The 17,975-nt window shown below is 46.1% G+C and overlaps 1 protein-coding gene across 1 annotated transcript in view; it reads right to left on the bottom strand.

Moving 5' to 3' along the window:
• POLE (DNA polymerase epsilon, catalytic subunit) overlaps window positions 1-17,975 on the bottom strand; it is a 29,386-nt gene that overhangs the window by 8,852 nt on the left and 2,559 nt on the right. The window contains exons 5-34 of the mRNA XM_039362709.1: window positions 17,848-17,940; window positions 17,398-17,552; window positions 16,317-16,455; window positions 15,701-15,781; window positions 15,465-15,572; window positions 14,865-14,975; window positions 14,609-14,694; window positions 14,009-14,128; window positions 12,919-13,051; window positions 12,145-12,258; window positions 11,842-12,054; window positions 11,224-11,331; window positions 10,503-10,631; window positions 9,517-9,619; window positions 9,262-9,408; window positions 8,811-8,956; window positions 8,435-8,583; window positions 7,907-7,999; window positions 7,152-7,296; window positions 6,325-6,482; window positions 5,675-5,870; window positions 4,867-5,081; window positions 4,184-4,286; window positions 3,908-3,988; window positions 2,898-3,020; window positions 2,380-2,598; window positions 1,819-2,028; window positions 1,539-1,682; window positions 715-855; window positions 65-218 (exon numbers count right to left, since the gene is read on the bottom strand). Coding sequence (XP_039218643.1) covers window positions 65-218; window positions 715-855; window positions 1,539-1,682; window positions 1,819-2,028; window positions 2,380-2,598; window positions 2,898-3,020; window positions 3,908-3,988; window positions 4,184-4,286; window positions 4,867-5,081; window positions 5,675-5,870; window positions 6,325-6,482; window positions 7,152-7,296; window positions 7,907-7,999; window positions 8,435-8,583; window positions 8,811-8,956; window positions 9,262-9,408; window positions 9,517-9,619; window positions 10,503-10,631; window positions 11,224-11,331; window positions 11,842-12,054; window positions 12,145-12,258; window positions 12,919-13,051; window positions 14,009-14,128; window positions 14,609-14,694; window positions 14,865-14,975; window positions 15,465-15,572; window positions 15,701-15,781; window positions 16,317-16,455; window positions 17,398-17,552; window positions 17,848-17,940 — 4,117 coding nt within the window. The remainder of the gene's footprint in view (window positions 1-64; window positions 219-714; window positions 856-1,538; window positions 1,683-1,818; window positions 2,029-2,379; window positions 2,599-2,897; window positions 3,021-3,907; window positions 3,989-4,183; window positions 4,287-4,866; window positions 5,082-5,674; window positions 5,871-6,324; window positions 6,483-7,151; window positions 7,297-7,906; window positions 8,000-8,434; window positions 8,584-8,810; window positions 8,957-9,261; window positions 9,409-9,516; window positions 9,620-10,502; window positions 10,632-11,223; window positions 11,332-11,841; window positions 12,055-12,144; window positions 12,259-12,918; window positions 13,052-14,008; window positions 14,129-14,608; window positions 14,695-14,864; window positions 14,976-15,464; window positions 15,573-15,700; window positions 15,782-16,316; window positions 16,456-17,397; window positions 17,553-17,847; window positions 17,941-17,975) is intronic.

Genomic DNA, 17,975 nt, shown 5'->3' with positions numbered 1-17,975 from the left:
CATCAGAGGGAGGTCAGCCCTTCCACGGCTGCAGGATGCCTCAGCCTCCCACGTGCCTCCCTACCGGGCTCCAGGTAGCTGAACTGTGCCAGAGACTTCCTCTCCAGGTGCTCCAGGTCAAAGGTCTCGGCTTCCCGGCCACTCAGGTGCCTCACCAAATGCTTATTCACCATGCAGACGCAGCCCAGGTGAACCAGGGCCCGGAGGAGTAATGGCACCTGGGAAAGAGGAACCAGTTGTATACAAAGCATTAAATCAGACTTCCCTTGGAATCCTGCATTCACAATACCCTCCCAAAAAGATGCTGAGTCCCTAGAAAGAGCGCAAATGTCAACATCCAGTTCGAGGAGCCCAAAAATAAATCCATGTTCATTCCGTTGCCAAAAACTGTTTATTAAATACGTGGCATGGCATTGCCGAAGGAAAACTAACTCTGAGGTTCCCAAACATCCAATTCATAAAATTAAACAATAATTTGTCTGGCCAACCCCCCCCCCCAGGTAATCCATGTAAATAGATTCACTTTGTTATGGGAACCGTCTGCTTCTTTTCCACACCTGTTGGGGTGTCCTTGGAAAGGTTTCAGGCTCTTATGGCCTTCAGTGGAATCGTAGAGGTTTCATTTCTCCATTTGAACCAATTCTAAAGCAACACCTCCCCCCACCCTTTACTCTAACGGCACCTGCCCATTTTCTGTTTGAATCAAGACACTACCTGGGTCTCATAAACCCCCTCAATGTCTGGAGCAGAAAGGCTGGCATTGATCTCATTGATGCGCTCCAGGTACATATCTTCAGGCACTGAGTACTCGTACAGGTTGAACACCAAGCTGGAACGGGGAAGAATTCGATTCACCTGCAAAGAGAACAGGAGGAGCTCAGAAGGAGACCTCTTTCTGCTCTGAAGGCATTGATGGATTCTGAAAGGTTAATCAATTTATCCCTTCAGGATGATAAATTGACTTTTGCCTGTAGGAAGCTCCCTACCTGTGGAATGAACCGACTCGGGGTCCGCATACTTTTGGTTCTCAGGAAAAGTTAAGCACTTCTTTTATTTTTAATCTGGGTCTCTTCAGTTTAAATCAGTTAATTGTTAATAGTGATTTTTAACTGCAGAGACATTTGTCAGACTTCAACTGTTTTTCATGGTTTGTCTTTTAGCTGACAAGACTAGAGCCCCTTTGTATAGGAATGGAGGATGCTGAAGTAATCTTCCTCCATATTTTCCTTAGCAAAATGAAATGGAAGAAAGCAGGGGCAGTTTAACTGACACAGCCCAACACAGCGGGAGTAAACTTTCATAAGGTTTTGGATGACCTGGGAAAAAGCTACCTGAATGACCAGATGAGAAGGTTTGGGGTGGAATAGAGAAAGGGCAGCAGAAATTCAATAATCACTGAAAAATCCTAACATTACAATGTTCTTGGCCGTTCTAATGACGGTGCCATCTTCCTGAAAGAGAACAGCATTAATGACACCTAATGGCCTCTGAACGCTGATTTAACAGGCACAAAAGGTTTAGGGGTGAGTGACAGGTACCTTTCTATAGACCATGCTCTCTTCAGGTTTAGGAATACGCTGGTTGATATAGAAGATACGTGGGACATTCAGTTTGAGGCAATAGAGATCACTCTCAATCACAGCCCATAGCTTGAAGAGGCCTGGCTGGCCAGTCTCAGCAATCTAGCAGGGAAAAAAAAAAGGTGGAAGGGGGATAAGGATCGAGGAAAGACCAGGTTTTCAGCAGTTGTGCCCACGCTGAATGTCGTATCTTGCCCAGGGACCTCAGCAGTGGGTGTGCCCTCCTTTATGGCCATACCTGTACTATCTGCCAGGGCATGTCAAGGATACTCCGGGCGGTCTTGCGCAAGTAATTGCTCAGCCCTTTGGAGGGCCCAGCTCGAATCACTCCACCCCCCAGGACGGCTTCTCCATCGGCCAGCCTCCGCTTCTTCCGGCGCTCCTGGCGCTGACGAGCCTGAAGCTCCCACTTTTTCTTATGGTAGCGGAGCCACAGCAGGCGTTCCTCCTACGGCAGAGCAAACCAGACGGAGGGACTGCTGGGAGCTGCAAAGCCATCTCAGGTGCTTGACCTCAGGCACCTGAAAGGTTTCATCTAGACACAAGCCACAAACGTGCCAAATGCATGACCATACCGGATACCCCTTGAGTTGGAACAGCTGTTCTTCACAGGGATACTAAGCAAGCCCTTGTGAGCCACAGCCATAAACTTCCAATAATTTCCTTTTTCTGAAACTATCTCAAGGGGTGAGGGATCCACGGCTTTCCCACCGGGCAGCCCCAACCTCAAAACAACCCTTGCCGAGAAGATCTTGGCCTGTTCTCTGATGCAGTTGCTGTCCTGAAGAAGCTGACTTACCTTAGTGGTGCCGATGGGCGGTGGAGTTCCCAGGATCTCCCTCCAGGATTGGGTGAGCTCCAGAGGTTGGGACTGCTGTTGGCTCTCCTCTGCTGTGGGGATTCGTTTACGCTTGCTTGATATAGGGGGCGCTGGCTGCAGAGGTTTGGTGACCCCAAAATCTTCCATGTCGGTCACCTGACTATTTGGGGTATCCTCCCTGGCTATGTTAGTGGAGACCTACGGGAAAGTCCACAGGTGATTATATAAAGGATGTCAGCTCTGACATGTCGGTGTCCTCCCCCTAAGCCAGGGGTAGGCAACCTTGGCTCTTTTTATGACTCGTGGACTTCAACTCCCAGAATTCCTGAGCCAGCCATGCTGAGGGGAAAGGGAGAGGTTTCCAAGCTGAGCCATGCTGGCTCAGGAATTCTGGGAATTGAAGTCCACTGGTCATAAAAGAGCCAAGGTTGCCTAGCCCTGCCCTAAGCCCCAGAGGCCAGAGGCGACGGCAGAGAACTGCCAGTTGGTCCCCTTACCTGTCTTTTGCCTTCACTGGCAAAGAGCTCGCTGATTTTTTTCTGCTTGAAGACATCATTTTTCTCCAGCAGCTTCTTGTGCAGCCAATCAGGATGACGGACACGGGGGACCGGATTCTTCACCTGTCGGGACACCTCACACGTTACCCCTTACTGGTTTTCATTTCTTTCTCCTTTTCCAGTGAGGAAGGTACGGGTAGCCGGAAACGCACGGCCGTTGCAGCAACCCGATGGTCTGATGATTAAAATTCAGTCGCTTGGCAACTGACTCATATTTACGACGGTCGCAGCGTCCCGGGGTCATGCGATCCCCTTTTGCAAACTTCTGACAAGCCAAGTCAATGGGGGAAGCCAGCTTCACTTAACAACTTAACAACTGCAGTGATTCACAACATCTGTGGCAAGAAAGGTCGTAAAATGGGACAAAATTCACTTAGCAAACGTCTCAGTTAACCACAGAAAGATTTGGGTTCCACTGTGGTCGTAAGTAAAGGACTACCTCTACTTGGCCCCGGGGCTCATTTTACTGCACATTCTGTTTTCCTACCCTGTTTGTGTGTGAAAATGTCAGAACTGGCTTTTTCACTTTTGTACCCGTGTGGCTTTTCATGAAAGTTATACACTTGGAGAAAGCAGTCTTCCAATATCTCACAAAGAAGAGGGAGGGTCAATTCTCCAAAGCACCTGAAGGCGGGACAAGAAGTAACGGATGGGAACTGATCGAGGAGAGAAGCAACTTGGAACTAAGGAGAAACTTCCTAACAGGGAGGACAATTAACCAGTGGAACAGCTTGCCTCCAGAAGTTGTGGGTGCTCCATCACTGGAGGTTTTTAAATAGAGTTTAGACAGCCATTTGTCTGGAATGGTATGGGACTTCCTGCCTGAGCAAGGGGTTGGACTAGAAGACCTCCAAGGTGCCTTCCACCTCCGTTATTCCGTTCTGTTTTACTGTTTAATGCAGTGGGACGGTTGACCCTCTCTCAAAGGATTCGCTCCCGAGCATAATTACCTGCTGCAGTGCTGCTGGGATGGTGACAATCTTCTGGATGGTGCTGCCCAGCCTTTCAATGTAATACTCCCAGTCTAGGATCTGCAGAGAAAGCAGACAAGCCCAGATTAAGCCCAGAGGGATAAAACTGAATTACCTAAGTTAAATCTCTGGTTATTAATACCGGCCACCGCGAGTATATTCCAGTAATCCTGGGGAAAGCATATAGTATTTCAGGAATCGTGACTCTGGACAATAACCAGATCAGATCCATTCAATTTAGCCTAATTGGCTTACCATTCGGATGTCAAAATCCTGCAGCGAAGGACTTTTTAGCCACTTCCGGAGGTAATGCTTGCGCACGGAGAGCTCGGCCTGGAAGATGGCAAGTGGGATGGCTCTGGGTAGAAGGAAGAATGGATTAGTTCTCCTCAAAGCCAGCTGAAGAAAAGCACAGGGGGTCCTTCCCTTACAAGAGTTCAAAGTTACAGTGGCACTGAAAAAAGTGACTTACGACCGTTTCCCCACACTTATGACTGTGACGGCATCTCTACAGCCATGTGATCAAAATCCAGGCACTTGGCAACTGACTCATATTTATGACGGTCGCAGTGTCCCGGGTTCACGTGATCCCCTTTTGCAACTTTCTGGCCAGCCAAGACAATGATTCCTTTTTTACAACCTCAACAGCTGCGATGACTCATTTTACAACTGTGGCAATAAAGGTCGTAAAAGGGGGCAAAATTCGCTGAAGGAATGTCCCACTTAGCAAGAGAAAATTTGGGCTCATTTATGGCGGTTAAGTCAAGGACCACCATCACCTGGAAACCTTTTCTGCCTCCAAAAGTTATGACTTGTGCCGAGCTTTTGAGCCCGTCTCAGAAAGTTTGACCTTTCTCCCTTTTAGGACCTTTCCCGCCTTCCGTTGCCCCCTGAAAACGGGAAGGACAGCTCCTCCTCAAAACGTGCCGGGCGTTTACCTCTCGGTAACTGGGGAGCCTTCTGGTTTCTTTGAGATGATAAACCGACAGCTCAGGCCGGCGTCCTTCACCATCTGGTCCCCAAGAAACTCAGCCAAGCGCTTGGCGGTGCTGATGGACGTGGATTTTTGCTCTCCGTAGTCCTCCAGCTTCCGAGACATGGATCTATTCTCTGAGATCAACTCAAAGAGCTCAGAATCGGGCATGTTGGCTGCCTGGAAGGAAAAAGACAACACTTCCTTTTTTCTGCCGCTGTAGCCCTCGGCCTTCCCTATGGATTCAGACGTATGGATCCGGTGCCCACAGGAAGCTACGTACAGCTTCCTCCTTCGTAGCTCCTTCCAGTAGTGCATCTGAACACCCAACATGCTCAGCCGTGGAAGTAAAAGGAAGAGGCATTGTACCAGTGGCAGCAAGAGGGTAAAGTACGCTGTATCATTTGTAATTAACTGATTCTCCTTGTTTCGGTTTCCGTGAAGTCCTATTTAAGGTTAAAAATAGCGACAGCTGGGCGAAAAAGAAGCTGGCAAATTCAAAAATCCTCAAGGCTGTTTTTCACTGCCTTTTGGGAAAGGCCTGCTTTCCCAGCTGTCCCAGGAAACAGCGATCTCTTTCCGGAAGTGAACTTTCCAGGGCAAAAATTGATTTTGCTGCATTCCAAAGACCGTGAAGCTGTACAAGGTGTGTTTGCGTGTGTGTGTGTCTGCCCACCTGCACTCGTCTCATCTCCCTCCCGGGGGCCACAAAAGCACCCTGGGATCAACCCTGACCCTTTGCTGCAGGAAGACATTTGAATCCCAGCTCTCACCTTGCTGTGCAGCACATCCAGCCAGTAATCGGCTACTTTGGCGACTGAAGCGTAGACCTCCTCCAGCGTGGTGCCCTTCAGGAAAGCCTCAAAGACCGAGGACTGGAAGATCTTCACCAGCTGCAGCTCTCCTCGCCGCTTCACCTCAAAGCCCTTCAGCTCGGCCAGGGATCCGTCTTCATTGAACACGGCGTATCTGGGACACGGTGATCGTCATCGGCAGGGGCAAGGCAAACTTCCTCCACCCGTATCTAGCAACGTGTCCCTCCCCTCCCAAAAATAAAGGCTGGGTCTTATATTAATTTTTGCTCCAAAAGAGGCACGAGGGTTTATTTTCATATTCGGGGAAATATGGTATTCAATGTGTCCATCTGGCTGACGGATCTTCACTGGGGCTTATTTTGGGGATGAAGCTTATATTACAAGCGTCCTGACAAAAATCATGCTAGGGCTTATTTTCTAGCTGAGTCTTATTTTTCACGGCATTTGGGTGGCAATCTCTGATCCCTACCACCTGGCGGGAATACAGACATGCCAGCATGCTTAGATGCCACATTTCAAGACCCCTTCCAGCCTCCCTTTGCCCCACCTGCCCTCTCTAGGGAGACCCCTTCCTGGAACGTTTAGTCTTCCCCGTCCTGGACTCTCACCTTTTCTTTAGCTTCTTGCCCTCCTCCTTGGAGGCTGGGAGGATCATAGCCAGATAGGGACCATCTACTTCAAAAAAGATGCTGTTCTCTGAGCGGGATACATACTTGAGGGATGCTGGGTCCACCAGCTCCTGGTACTGATTGTTTGTAAAACCCTCCTGTGCAAAAAAAAAAAAAAAATGGAGACACACGTTGCCTTTGACACCATATATGTTATTTCTGCTAAAGAAAGGGAAGGCCCATCACCACACACAGCATTCAAAGCTTTGTTACAGATATTTGTTGTATATTTTGTGGATCATGCAGCTTATTTTTTCACGCGTGCATATTAGGCAAAGACAAGAATTGCATTTTGCTAACCTTCCTTTACCGTTTAGGCTTGAGATGCTCTAAACGCAAGGGTAGGCAACCTTGGCTCTTTTATGACTCGTGGACTTCAACTCCCAGAATTCCTGAGCCAGCCATGGGGAAAGGGAGAGGTTTCCAAGCTGAGCCATGTTGGCTCAGGAATTCTGAAAGTTGAAGTCCACGAGTCATAAAAGAGCCAAGGTTGCCTACCCTTGCTCTAAGGAATCAATCTATCAGATTCCTGTCTGGTGTTACACAGTCCCAAGTGAATTTTTTAATTTGCAGCAAGTTTCTAGACAAGAACCTTTCCCAATTTATCCAATGCAAAATCCTGGAAATGTCCCAAGAATCTCAATTACAATTAAGGGCTGTGCCCAGAGACCTTCTTAACGGGCCTCATACATGGAAGCTAGCTCCTGGCCCATGGGAACTGACTCTGTATCCTTGTGGAGAAAAGAATGTAGTGTGAAGCTCCTCACCTTCACCATGATGTTCAGCATAGCCCCTGGATAGGAAATGGTCACCTTGGGTTTCTTGGAATGGGTTGACTTGATGACAAAGTTCTCTGGAAAGCTATTTGGAAGCACGCACCATATCCCGTCTGTGTCAAGCTCCAAGGGTCTCCTGCAAAGGAGAAAACAGGAGATCGTGTTGAGATAACAAAACACACAATGCCATGCCAAGACCAGAGACTGCCAATGCCTTGGTGGTTAATAGGTATATTCTGAAAAACCCTTTATGTTCTGTCTGAACACCTGAAAAGACTCGTCTTAGAACAAAGCAAAAACTTAGTAAAAGCGAGGAGGTCTTCAAGTCCAGGGAATAGCATCCGTGCAGCTTTCCTGGCATATTACAGAACTGGTTTCCTATTGCCTACTTTGGAGGAGGAGGAGGAGGAGGAGGAGGAGGAGGAGGAGGAGGAGGAGGAGGAGGAGGAGGAGGAGGAGGAGGAGGAGGAGGAGGAGGAGGAGGAGGAAAAGGTAAGTTTAGATGAGTTTTACAGCCCCTCCAACTCTTGGGACTGTATGATTCTATCATTTCCATTCCGGTCCTGAGGAAAGGCCAGATTTGTTCCAAATTATATCTTGCAATCAGAAACAGCAGAGAACTGGAACTGGGCTCCTCCTGCTGAGGTAAAACAGGTTCCCTCCATTTCAGGGAAACAGAAGGAGAAAAGCTTTCTAGAGCAAGATAATAATAGCTCTCCTGTTTATCTGCTCCTTCCAGGACTCACCCGATCTGTTCAATCAGCTCTCTAGCCTGAGTGATGATATTGGCCCCAGTGAAGCAGACGATGCCAGCCATTTCCATGGAATACCAGCGGGCCCTAGGCAGGAGAGAGAAAACGAAGGAGTTGAGGTTTGAAAGAAAAGCAGCTCCTCAGAGGCCATGGATAGAGGGGTCCATCTAGGTCAAAACTGAACGGCCCTCTCTCAACAGAGGGGGAGGGATACGGCATCCTCTATCTCCAGTCTACCACACAGTCCTTTCAGCGGTTCCAAGAAGGCCCCACGCCCATTGGTGACCCTGAGGACATAGATAAACCTCCAAGTGGCCTCTGTGGCTCTCTAAAAGAAGGCAAATGACCAGCGGTCTGCAAGGAGTATCAATCCTTCCCTTCCCCACCATCCAGTCGGAGCTGAAGAAGACGAGAAGGGAAACGTCTTCAAAGAAAAACAAACGAAGTCCAGTTGCCTCTGAAAAAAGCCGCTTTGGGGAGGCTGTTGAGGGCTGCATCCATTTAGATCAGTTTTACACTCACCCTTTCCGCATGACGTAGCCATAAAAGGAGTTGAGGATGCACTTGTGCGCCAGCTGCAGGGAATCGTACAAGATCTCCATGTTCTTGCAGCGCTTCGCTTCGGAGGCATCCCCCATTTCAGTGGCAGCTGCCAGCTTCTTCTTCCATACCTGGAACAGGGAGACAGGAAAGACTTATAGTCCTTACAGGCATCTTTGAAGGCCCAGACAGAGATTCTTGAGGCACAAAACAACAATGGGAGACTTTAATTACCCTGACATCCACTGGGAGACAAACTCTGCACCAAGTGGAAGATCAAACAGATTCCTGACAAACCTAGCAGACAACTTTGTGAGGCACCCGGTTTGGGCGAGGAGCAAAATAACCCCAGTCACACCTTGTGTAATCCTTTAAACTCATAGCGACGGTCTCGAAAAGCCCGGACAGTATCCACGTAGAAGGAGTTTTCTCGCTGACAAATAGTAGTGACCCGCTCCTCCACTTTCGTCACGTGGATCTTCTTGTAAGCTTTGCGACAATAATCTGCTCAAAAGATAGAACAGAGGTGTTTTTAATCCCAAATACGGGACTTTTCCAGGAAAACGTTCTAGATAGTCCCCAGATGCAGATACCATTCGCCAGTTTTGTGTGTTTCACTTGGGCTGCATCGCTTGCATTAAAAGGTCATTAAAAGTTGGCAGGATGGGAGGCCTGTAATAAGTAATAATGACGAGGCCCCTCTTCCCTTGCTCATCTGGAAGGAATATCGGCCTCCACTTTAAAACTTGAAAACAAGAAAAGCCACGTTCAGAATTTTTAGCCTGGAACCCGGTACGTTTTATTCTCACCAGCCAAACGCTTCTTTTCGTATTTGGCTTGATCTTCTTGAGAGAGCTCGTGAAAGGCCCGGGGAGGCCCATCTGGGAAAAGCGCGGGAAACTTCTCCGACTCCAGCTGTTGCTGGATGCGGTGGAACTCGCTCCGGCTTGCTGGCACTGCCAACGTGAGGAAACAAAAGGAGCTAAGGATACTACCGAATATTCAGGCCTAGAGAATAAGAACTGAAAAGAGTTACGCTTGGGTCAACAGACGCTAAGACTCACTGAATTCTCCCCTCCATTGCCAAGTCATTTTCCGCTGACAGCTGGCCCCTGGTTTATTGAAGTCACAAGCAGCACAGGTTGCCTCGTTCACTATAGCCGAGGGCTGAGGGGGAAGGAAGAGCTCATGAAAAAGGCCACATCAGAAAAGGAAGAAGAGAAACTGGCAGTTTATGCACTGGCCAAGCTGGATCTTATCTTTGCAGCCCTTCAGTTCATTAATATTAGACCTCTGTGGTTAAAGGAACAGGCAAGACAAAATTCAACACTGGACGAGGCATGAGGAGAAAAGGATAAAGATGAGATTACCTTCTAGAGCAATGTTTAAATGTACTGACATCTAGTGGAAACTCAAATTACAAATAGTTTTTCAAAATAAGCGCCAAGTAAAGACATTTTTATCACTGAATTTGAATGCAGAGAGGATAATGTTATTGTACAGCATGGAATCTATGGCTTAGCTGCTCCTTACTCCTGGCTCTTTTTATTCTCTGTCTGTGCGGCGCTTAATTGTAAGCACCCAAATAAAATGTCCCTATTACTGTTACTGAGATCACAAGAGGGTTTACATTGTGTCCAATAATATATATTGCTCTCTCAGGCTATTTGAAAAAGACTTTGGCTCCTTGACGGATCCCTGTTCTCCTGCCCTTCACGGTGGCTAACTAAGATTTTCTTTACATCACAGAAGAGGAATAGTATTTTTCCATCTCTATCCTTCCTCTGCCAAGAAGAGGTGCTGTGTTTTTCTTAGAGCCATTCAGGAAACAGAACGCCCACGTCATCAATTACAAAACAGATTCAACTCTTGTTTCGAAGAAAAGAATTTTAAAATTCCATTCTGGCCTTGATCCACCGGATTACAGCCAATTGCTAGAACCACATTTTCCTTGCCCACCGTGCAAGGAAACGAGCCTCCCACCTAACGGCAGAGAATTAAAGACTTAGTACCCCAAACATCCATAGCTAAAAAGGAAAACCTTCTTCACCTGCAGCCTATTGGTCAAGATGATGTTTGGATACATGGCCCCCACATCCAGATGGTAAATGAGAGGACATTCAATTCTGTTGGGAACGTCCTTCAGGGAGTTCAGTTTCACTTTGATCTCTTCACAAACCTGCCCAAAGGGAAGAAAGGTCAGGAAATCAGGGGAAAGGAAGCTTTTGTAGGAACAACAGCGACGTTTTGCTGAGCTGCACTGAAAATAATACATGTCCTTCAAGAACACGGCGAGCAAAATGTACACCGGGAACTACACTGTTTGTCACGGACCACGTCTGTCTCTGAGAAGGCAATTGTCAAGGTGGCAAAGAAAGGAAGGGCACTACTCTTCCGCATTACGTGCCTACCTACATCCCCGTGAGCAGGAGTAACAATCAAGAAAGAAATAGTATAGCAATCAAAGCTGGCAGAACAATCTATCATATATAAAAAGCAAGCAGGCTTTACTCCTTCGTGCACTGACGGTGTTACCTCGCTTGGCAACGAAAAAAAGAAAACTGAGTTTGAAAATCACCCAAACCCCAACAATTCCCTTGAAAAAGGAAGCAGAAGAGCTGAGAAGCCAAAGGACAGACACAAGAATCAGAAACCGCGTCAAGAAGAAGAGACGACTTCAGCCGTGACTGCAACCGAAGGACAGGGAATGCTGAGCGGGCCCTGTCGTTGCCTCACGTCCAGGTCGATTTTCCTAGGCGTGGAAGATTTACCTCTTGGAAATTGGTGACCTGCTCTAAGGGGATCCCCTCCTCTTCCTCAATGGCATGGCGAAGCGTCTTCTCCACACGCTGCAGGAGGAAGTCAAAGGCGGCAGGATTCTGAAGAAGACAGACCCAGGAGAGGAACTTTAGCATTCCAATTTGGTTAAAATCCACAGTGCCCCAGAACAATGACTGGGAAAAAAATCTGTGCAACAGAAGACAAACAGAAATGTTATTGGCTGCTTGGGAGAAGCCCAAGTGTACAGAACCGAGTTGAGAGGAACGGAGTCCACCCTAAGAACAGACCATATTTAAAGTGAAGGCTCCTTGGTGCTCTCTGAACTTGCTTGTTTTCTGACAGACATTTCCTTATCCAAACTAGGTAACACCATCCTGATGACGTTGCCTAGTTTGGGTAATGAAACATCTGCAAGAAAACAAGCAAGGACTCCTCATTTCAACCCCGAGCTACAAATATTCTTCTTTATTGATATATTTAAAGTGTTTCACTGGGGTGGGTGGGTGGGTTGAAATTGGCCATTTACACTGAATGCTATATATTTACAGAAGCCATCCGTTCTTCACTACCCACGTGGGTTGTTTTCCCTTTCCACCGGAGTTCTGTACCATTTTAAAGCGGCAGGGGATATCGCTGCGAAAGACCCCAGACTCCAGGGCCTCCACGTGGCCCCCGATGTACGTCTCCGAGTCGAGCACATGCCCGTCCTCTGTAAGCTTGTTGAACTCCTGCTCTTGCTTGTTGGGGAAGACGATGTTGGCGTGATAGGCTTGGACCATGAGTAGCGCCTCACACAAGGTGCCCGAGCCTTTCCGGAGGACCTGCAGGAGGAGAGAAGTCGGCCTACTGGAAACGAGATGAATCCGCACTCAGGCCCAATCCGAGCAGAACGGAAGTGCTCCCTTACTGACCTCGTCGGGCTCCATCGGAATGATAGTGCACAAGGCGAAGATGAAAGGATGGACATACTTCATGTACATGTAGTAGGTGGCAACAGCATCTGACACTGAATAGGTGGCCAAAGTCTGGAAGAATCAAGAGACCAGTTGAATGCTCTGGCACTGGAAACCAGTGCCCTGAACTGCATTTGTTCAGGGGGCATGGAGAGTGCTCAGGAATTCAATGTGGACTAGCATATGGATTTGGGAAGATCACTTCTTATGGCTGTCCCATTTAAAGACAGGGATTTTGCTCCCTGATAAAAGTTTTTGAAACAAATCTACCTTAGTGACCCACTAGTGGCCTAGTGAGTCTTTTGACTTTCAAAGAAAAACTATTGTTCGAGCACACCACGTACGTGCTAGAGGTTAAACTTCGACACCCAGAATTCCCCCCACTTAGCCTGGACAAGGCTGAGAATTCTGTTTGAAATATTTCGGGGAAATTTTTTGAAGACTGGGGTCACCAAGTCACAGCTTCAATCTCAGCAATTACACAAGGCTTCCATGAATAGATTTGTGTCCCAAAGATATTAAGGAAGTCACTGGTGTGAAAAAGAACATCTTGGAAAATTTACAAGAGACGAAATAAATTTTGCCTGATGCATAAATATCAGAAGAAAAATGTAATAATAATAATAATAATAATAATAATAATAATAATAATAATAATAATAATAATAATAATAATAATAAACACCCCACAAAAGTTAGTGTCGGTGAGAATTTGCCTTGGGATGGAAATACCTGAGGCTCTTCCGTTGCCATCCGGCACATGTCTTCAGGATCCAGCTCTACAGGATCGTAACCCAACTTCGCTTTGGCTGCTGCTTTTAAGTTGTGGCTGCCCACTGGAAGGTAACTGTCCCTCTTCACCCACCTGCCAAGAGGAATCACAGGACCAGAACTGAGTCGTGAATAAATCAGGGGAGATAACAAAGCTGGCATGGAAAAAGGGGCTTTCTGGAGTGGAACCAGGACCAAGCCAAGCTTCATTTGGAGTTAAATACAAGATTAGGCCAGTCTCTCCACCCCCCCCCCACCAGACTGTTCCTAAAGAGGTCTTACAGCCTTGCAGGTTATGAGGAATTCTGGGGACCAGAGCAGTCATTTCCAACAGGAAGATGGCCAGGAAGGGCAATAAGATGGGCTGTCTTTTGGACAAAACTAGACAAAGCAGCACTTTTTCGTGCGGCTGCTGATAAAAACAGGATCGCCAACATGATCGCTAACATCCAATAACGGATATGGCACAAAAGAAGAAGATGTTGTCCCTTGATTCTCTTCTTGAGAATCCCGTGATATTTCTGTTATTGCTTCTACAGTATTATTCTAGGAAGCTGCTTTGGAAGACTTGGCTGAAAAGAAGCCTTCAAACAAAATTAAACACCTCTTCATCAAGCCAACGCCTTCTAAAGCAGCTAACAAATTGAGGAAAAGCAAAAGAATAACGTGCAATAGTCGAAAACAAAGCTGAAGGTTCCTTTCCCCTGGCTTTTGGGGGGAAGGTGTCTAGTGTCAAAAGGGCTGTAGACTGAAGTGTTATCGTCTAATTTTTGAAGGAAGGAAAATCCAGAGCAGGTTTTTTTGGGTGGGTGGGTAAATATCCCAATAAAGTCCTCCAAATCTTGTATAGAAACATTTGGGTCAAAAGAGCAACGTCCAGGTGCTCACCAACTGATTGCAAAGTGAAACGCAATCCAAAGGATGGAGGTGAATACTGACCAAAAAGGGTTTATTTTTTTCTAGAATAGCAACAGGACCTTTTCCCCGCTGGCCAACATTATCAGGCAGAGCTCCAGAGACCCAAATTCGATTGAGAAGCCATAACCCTTACCGAAGACAATCCATGTGGATGCACTGCGAGGATTTGTATTCTCCCTGGCTGTCCTTTTGGAACCCAATCTCCTGCTGCATATTCATCCCATGGACCGATGCTCTGGCTTCCACAAAAGGCCTGGAGACAGACAGTTTAGCCAAAGAATTAGACAAGTTCTATGGTGCTTAACACATCAACATAACAAACATTTTAATCCCAAGCAAAAAAAAAAAAAAAAAAAAAAAAAAGGAAACCTGAGCACAATCTTCCAGACCACTCAGTTTTTCTAGGCCTTCATGTTCAATTCCCAAAGTTCCCCAATATTCCATTTCCTTTTCCATAGGAAAATCACTAAGCGGTCCAGAAGCATTTCAGGGCTATTTTGGATGTTCTTTCCATCCTTCAAGATTTTTTTTTTTTAACGTTTAACATGCAAATTTGTCCCTCTTGCGCAAGGACGATGCCCTTTTAAGTCCATAAGAATGGATGAGCTTGCAGGCTGGATTCCACTTGGCTTTGATCTCTTTCTTTGGACCAAAGGATTGCTCGGGGATAAATATATCTCCAGATTTGATTGTGTAGGCACAGACAGCAGACTTTATAAGATCTGATTCTCACCAGTCAAAGAAGTCTCCGTTGTAGGTCACCATGATAGTTGGCTTGGTTTCTTGAACATGTTCAAACCACCGCTGGATAAGATGAGCCTGATTTTTAAAAAGGGAAAAGAAAATGTGTCATTTAGAGACTGTTCTGATTAACAGGTCAATCTGGTCTCTATATATTTGACTACATACACAATCAAATAGGCTGGGCAGTTAAGTAGCCATTTGATTTAATTTATGGATGTAAGGATAAGAAGAAAAAAAAAGCTGACCTCATCCGGTTCGTTGAATATACAGAACGGACCCTCATACTCTGGTTTGGGAGTAAATTCAAAATCTTCAATGTCTTCGGAAACAATTTCCCGGTTTGTGATCAAGTATCCCTGAACCAGGCAGTGAGAAAGAAGTGCGATGGAATGTTTGATCAACCGGTCATTCTCTCGAGATAATAATTTGGAACAGCGCAACCCCGAACTCCCGCTCCAAATTTCAAATCCTCCTGGGCAGAAAAATCTGCAGTCCGCTTTTCCCACCATCTCTTCCAGAGCCGAGTTAATAGCAATCTTATTCTTAATCGGATTCTAGTCATTATACTGGACCAATATTGAGCAGCGTAAGAGAATGGATTTTAAAGAAACACTTCATACACAAACGCACCTCCAGCATTGTAAGCGTCTTTTATCTGCACTGCAATCGGCAAGACCTTCTCTGACAAATAGAAAATGTCACCAAGGACCAATTTGCACACCGGCTTCACACTTGTGTCCTTCACTACTGTGCCAGTCTAGAGATCTCTGGAGCTGTTCATGTTCTAAACGGCATTTTTTGGGGGGCACGTCATGACTAAATGACAGGCACAACCGATGAATTACCTGGCCATCAATCATGTAGGAGATCATCATGATCTGGTCTGTTTCTGCATCAGGAAATTTTAAAGGGAGTTTTGTAGTCTCAATGTCAAAGGCAAGAACAACAGGATCCTGGAAGGAATTTTAAAAAAAAATATGTCAGGAATTTCAGAGAATGCTCATTCCATGCAAACGACGCCGTATTTCAAAGCCCAGAAATTTTAGAAAGATTTCCGGAGAGCCTCTGCAGAAAAACTCACAGGCCGTTCTACCATGTCATCTCGCCGAATAATCTCAGGAGGGAAACTGCTGCCCCGGTGGCGAACGATGTACCAGTGAGCCTGTCAAAGGATAAGAGGACCCGACGGGATTCAGCTGAGATTTTGAATTTGATCCCAGCCTCTATCACTCTACTACTAAAGAGGCCATTCTAAACTTATCTTCAGCGTACTAGAACTACTAACAGAAAAAAGGAGAAAGACCCAATGACGGTTCATTCCAGGCAGTGGAAATGAACCAAATTTGTTTTTGTGTAGGAAAAGACCTCATATTTATCTCTGGGAACCCCAATTTATGTGCTTGCAATATTTTTTTTTTTAAAAATCAAATAAAATTTCAAGGATGTTTGTAGTAATAATTTCCTGGCATTAGCAGAGTTTTTATATATATTTATATATATCCAACCACAAAGCCACTTTTCCCCAACCCAGCATTTGAAGAGGGGGACCGACAGCTCCCCAAATTTTCAGCTGATGCACAGGCAGGAGTTCTGGAACCGCATTTGGAGAGTCAAGTTAGGGGGAGACTATTGCCTCCCCCTGTGATTTTGGCCACTGGGAATCGCACAAGAGGGCGGATCACCCCTATGGCACTCACCACGTGAATCTTCAGATCAATGGACAGGCGGATATGGTAGGGCACGTCGTACTCCCGCATGTCTACGATGTTGTCCATCTGGTCTGCAGTCTTCTTTGAGGGCTCCTCCTCATGGGTCAGACTGTGCCCAGTGAGAGCACTAGGAAAACAAAACCAAAAGCCAGGCTTTTTTATAAGACTTCTTTGCATGCTGGCTGAGAGCAGACAAACAGAAACCGTGACTCTGTGGTCTCATCTTTATAGCCAATTGCAATCCAAGGATGCTTTGATTTTAGAGCAGTGTTTCTCAACCTTGACAATTTTAAGGCATGTGGACTTCAACTCCCAGAATTCCACAGCCAGCAATGCTGGCTGTGGAATTCTGGGAGTTGAAGTCCACATGCCTTAAAATTGTCAAGGTTGAGAAACACTGTTTTAGAGGATGTTCCCTGAGTATATTGCCTCGGATTCATCTTTAAGCCACTGAGAAGGCAACCTAAAGCCATATTTAATTGTTCCACTATTACAATCTTCTCCCTTTTCCCGATATAAACCTTGCTGTTAGAACAGCCGGTGATGCCTTGGTGACTCTCCCTGATGATTTTTATCTTGAACTGCTGTCTGATTAAAGCTTTACTTGCAAGCCAAGCAACCCACGGGCTATAAGGTATTTCTTCTGGGTCTAGTATTCTTTCTTAAACCAGTCTCATGAAAGAACAGATGATCTGCCTTTTTGGCACTTCCTATTTCATTTGGAAAACAGGTTCTTGCTGCTTCACTTCAAACACAGATATGCCGATATTCTGGAAGACAGACATCCCTGTGCCAAACCACCACCACCCCTATGTACCTTGGCTGATATGCCCAGAAACGTTTGAGTTCAGGGATATTTCCACATTTGTTTTAGATCATTATATCCTAGAGAGGCAAGCCAGGTTCTCTGGCAGCACTGTGCATATTCTGCTCCTTTCAACAGACCAAAAGCTCTGAGCAAGGAAGCATTATAATAGTTATAACAGCCCGCAGAGTGAAGGGACTGCCCGGAGCAGTTCAACTTAACGAAATTCTGCCAGAATCTGGAATTATTCTTTGACTACCCTACCTAGTCAGCAGGGTGGTATAAGTGTCCAAAGCCTGGTCCCGTTCTCTATTCTTCTTGACAGCAGGGGTAATCTCCCTGCGCACTTTTACCAGGTCATCTACTGTGTTGAAAGAAAGCTTGATATAACTTCGTTTCAGGCCAACCAGGTGATTGGGCTAAAACAAAAACAAAACAAAAAGACCGGAATCAAACTTTTGAGAGATTCACAGAGATGCAGGGATCATGGGGATCAAAGCAGTTAACACCGCCAAATGGGGTACAGAAGAATGCTTTAAAAATACAGTAGCTGAAGCAAACCAGGCTCACTATGGCAACTTTTGAGTCTTGAGAATCATTGCAGCCCCGTCTGATCAGCCAAACCACAAACAAAATGGATCAGGGTTATCCCGCTACATTGTTAAGTAAAGCTGCCGTCATATTAAACAAAATCTTGCTGAATCCATTTCTCACCAAGTCCAGATCCTCTTTGAGTACAATTTCCAATTTGGCTATTTTTCCCTGGAATTTCTTGGAAAGGAAGGATGACACTTCTCGGTCACAACCCTAAAAAAGACATTTTATATTAAATGGCTTAAGTG

The sequence above is a fragment of the Crotalus tigris genome, unplaced genomic scaffold, assembly GCF_016545835.1.
Source record: "Crotalus tigris isolate CLP2741 ecotype Arizona unplaced genomic scaffold, ASM1654583v1 scf7180000019478.12717781048:2074007, whole genome shotgun sequence".
In the NCBI taxonomy this organism is placed as follows: domain Eukaryota; kingdom Metazoa; phylum Chordata; class Lepidosauria; order Squamata; family Viperidae; genus Crotalus; species Crotalus tigris.
The sequence above is the reverse complement of the archived record's forward strand: the minus strand, read 5'-3'. Positions and strand labels throughout refer to the sequence as shown.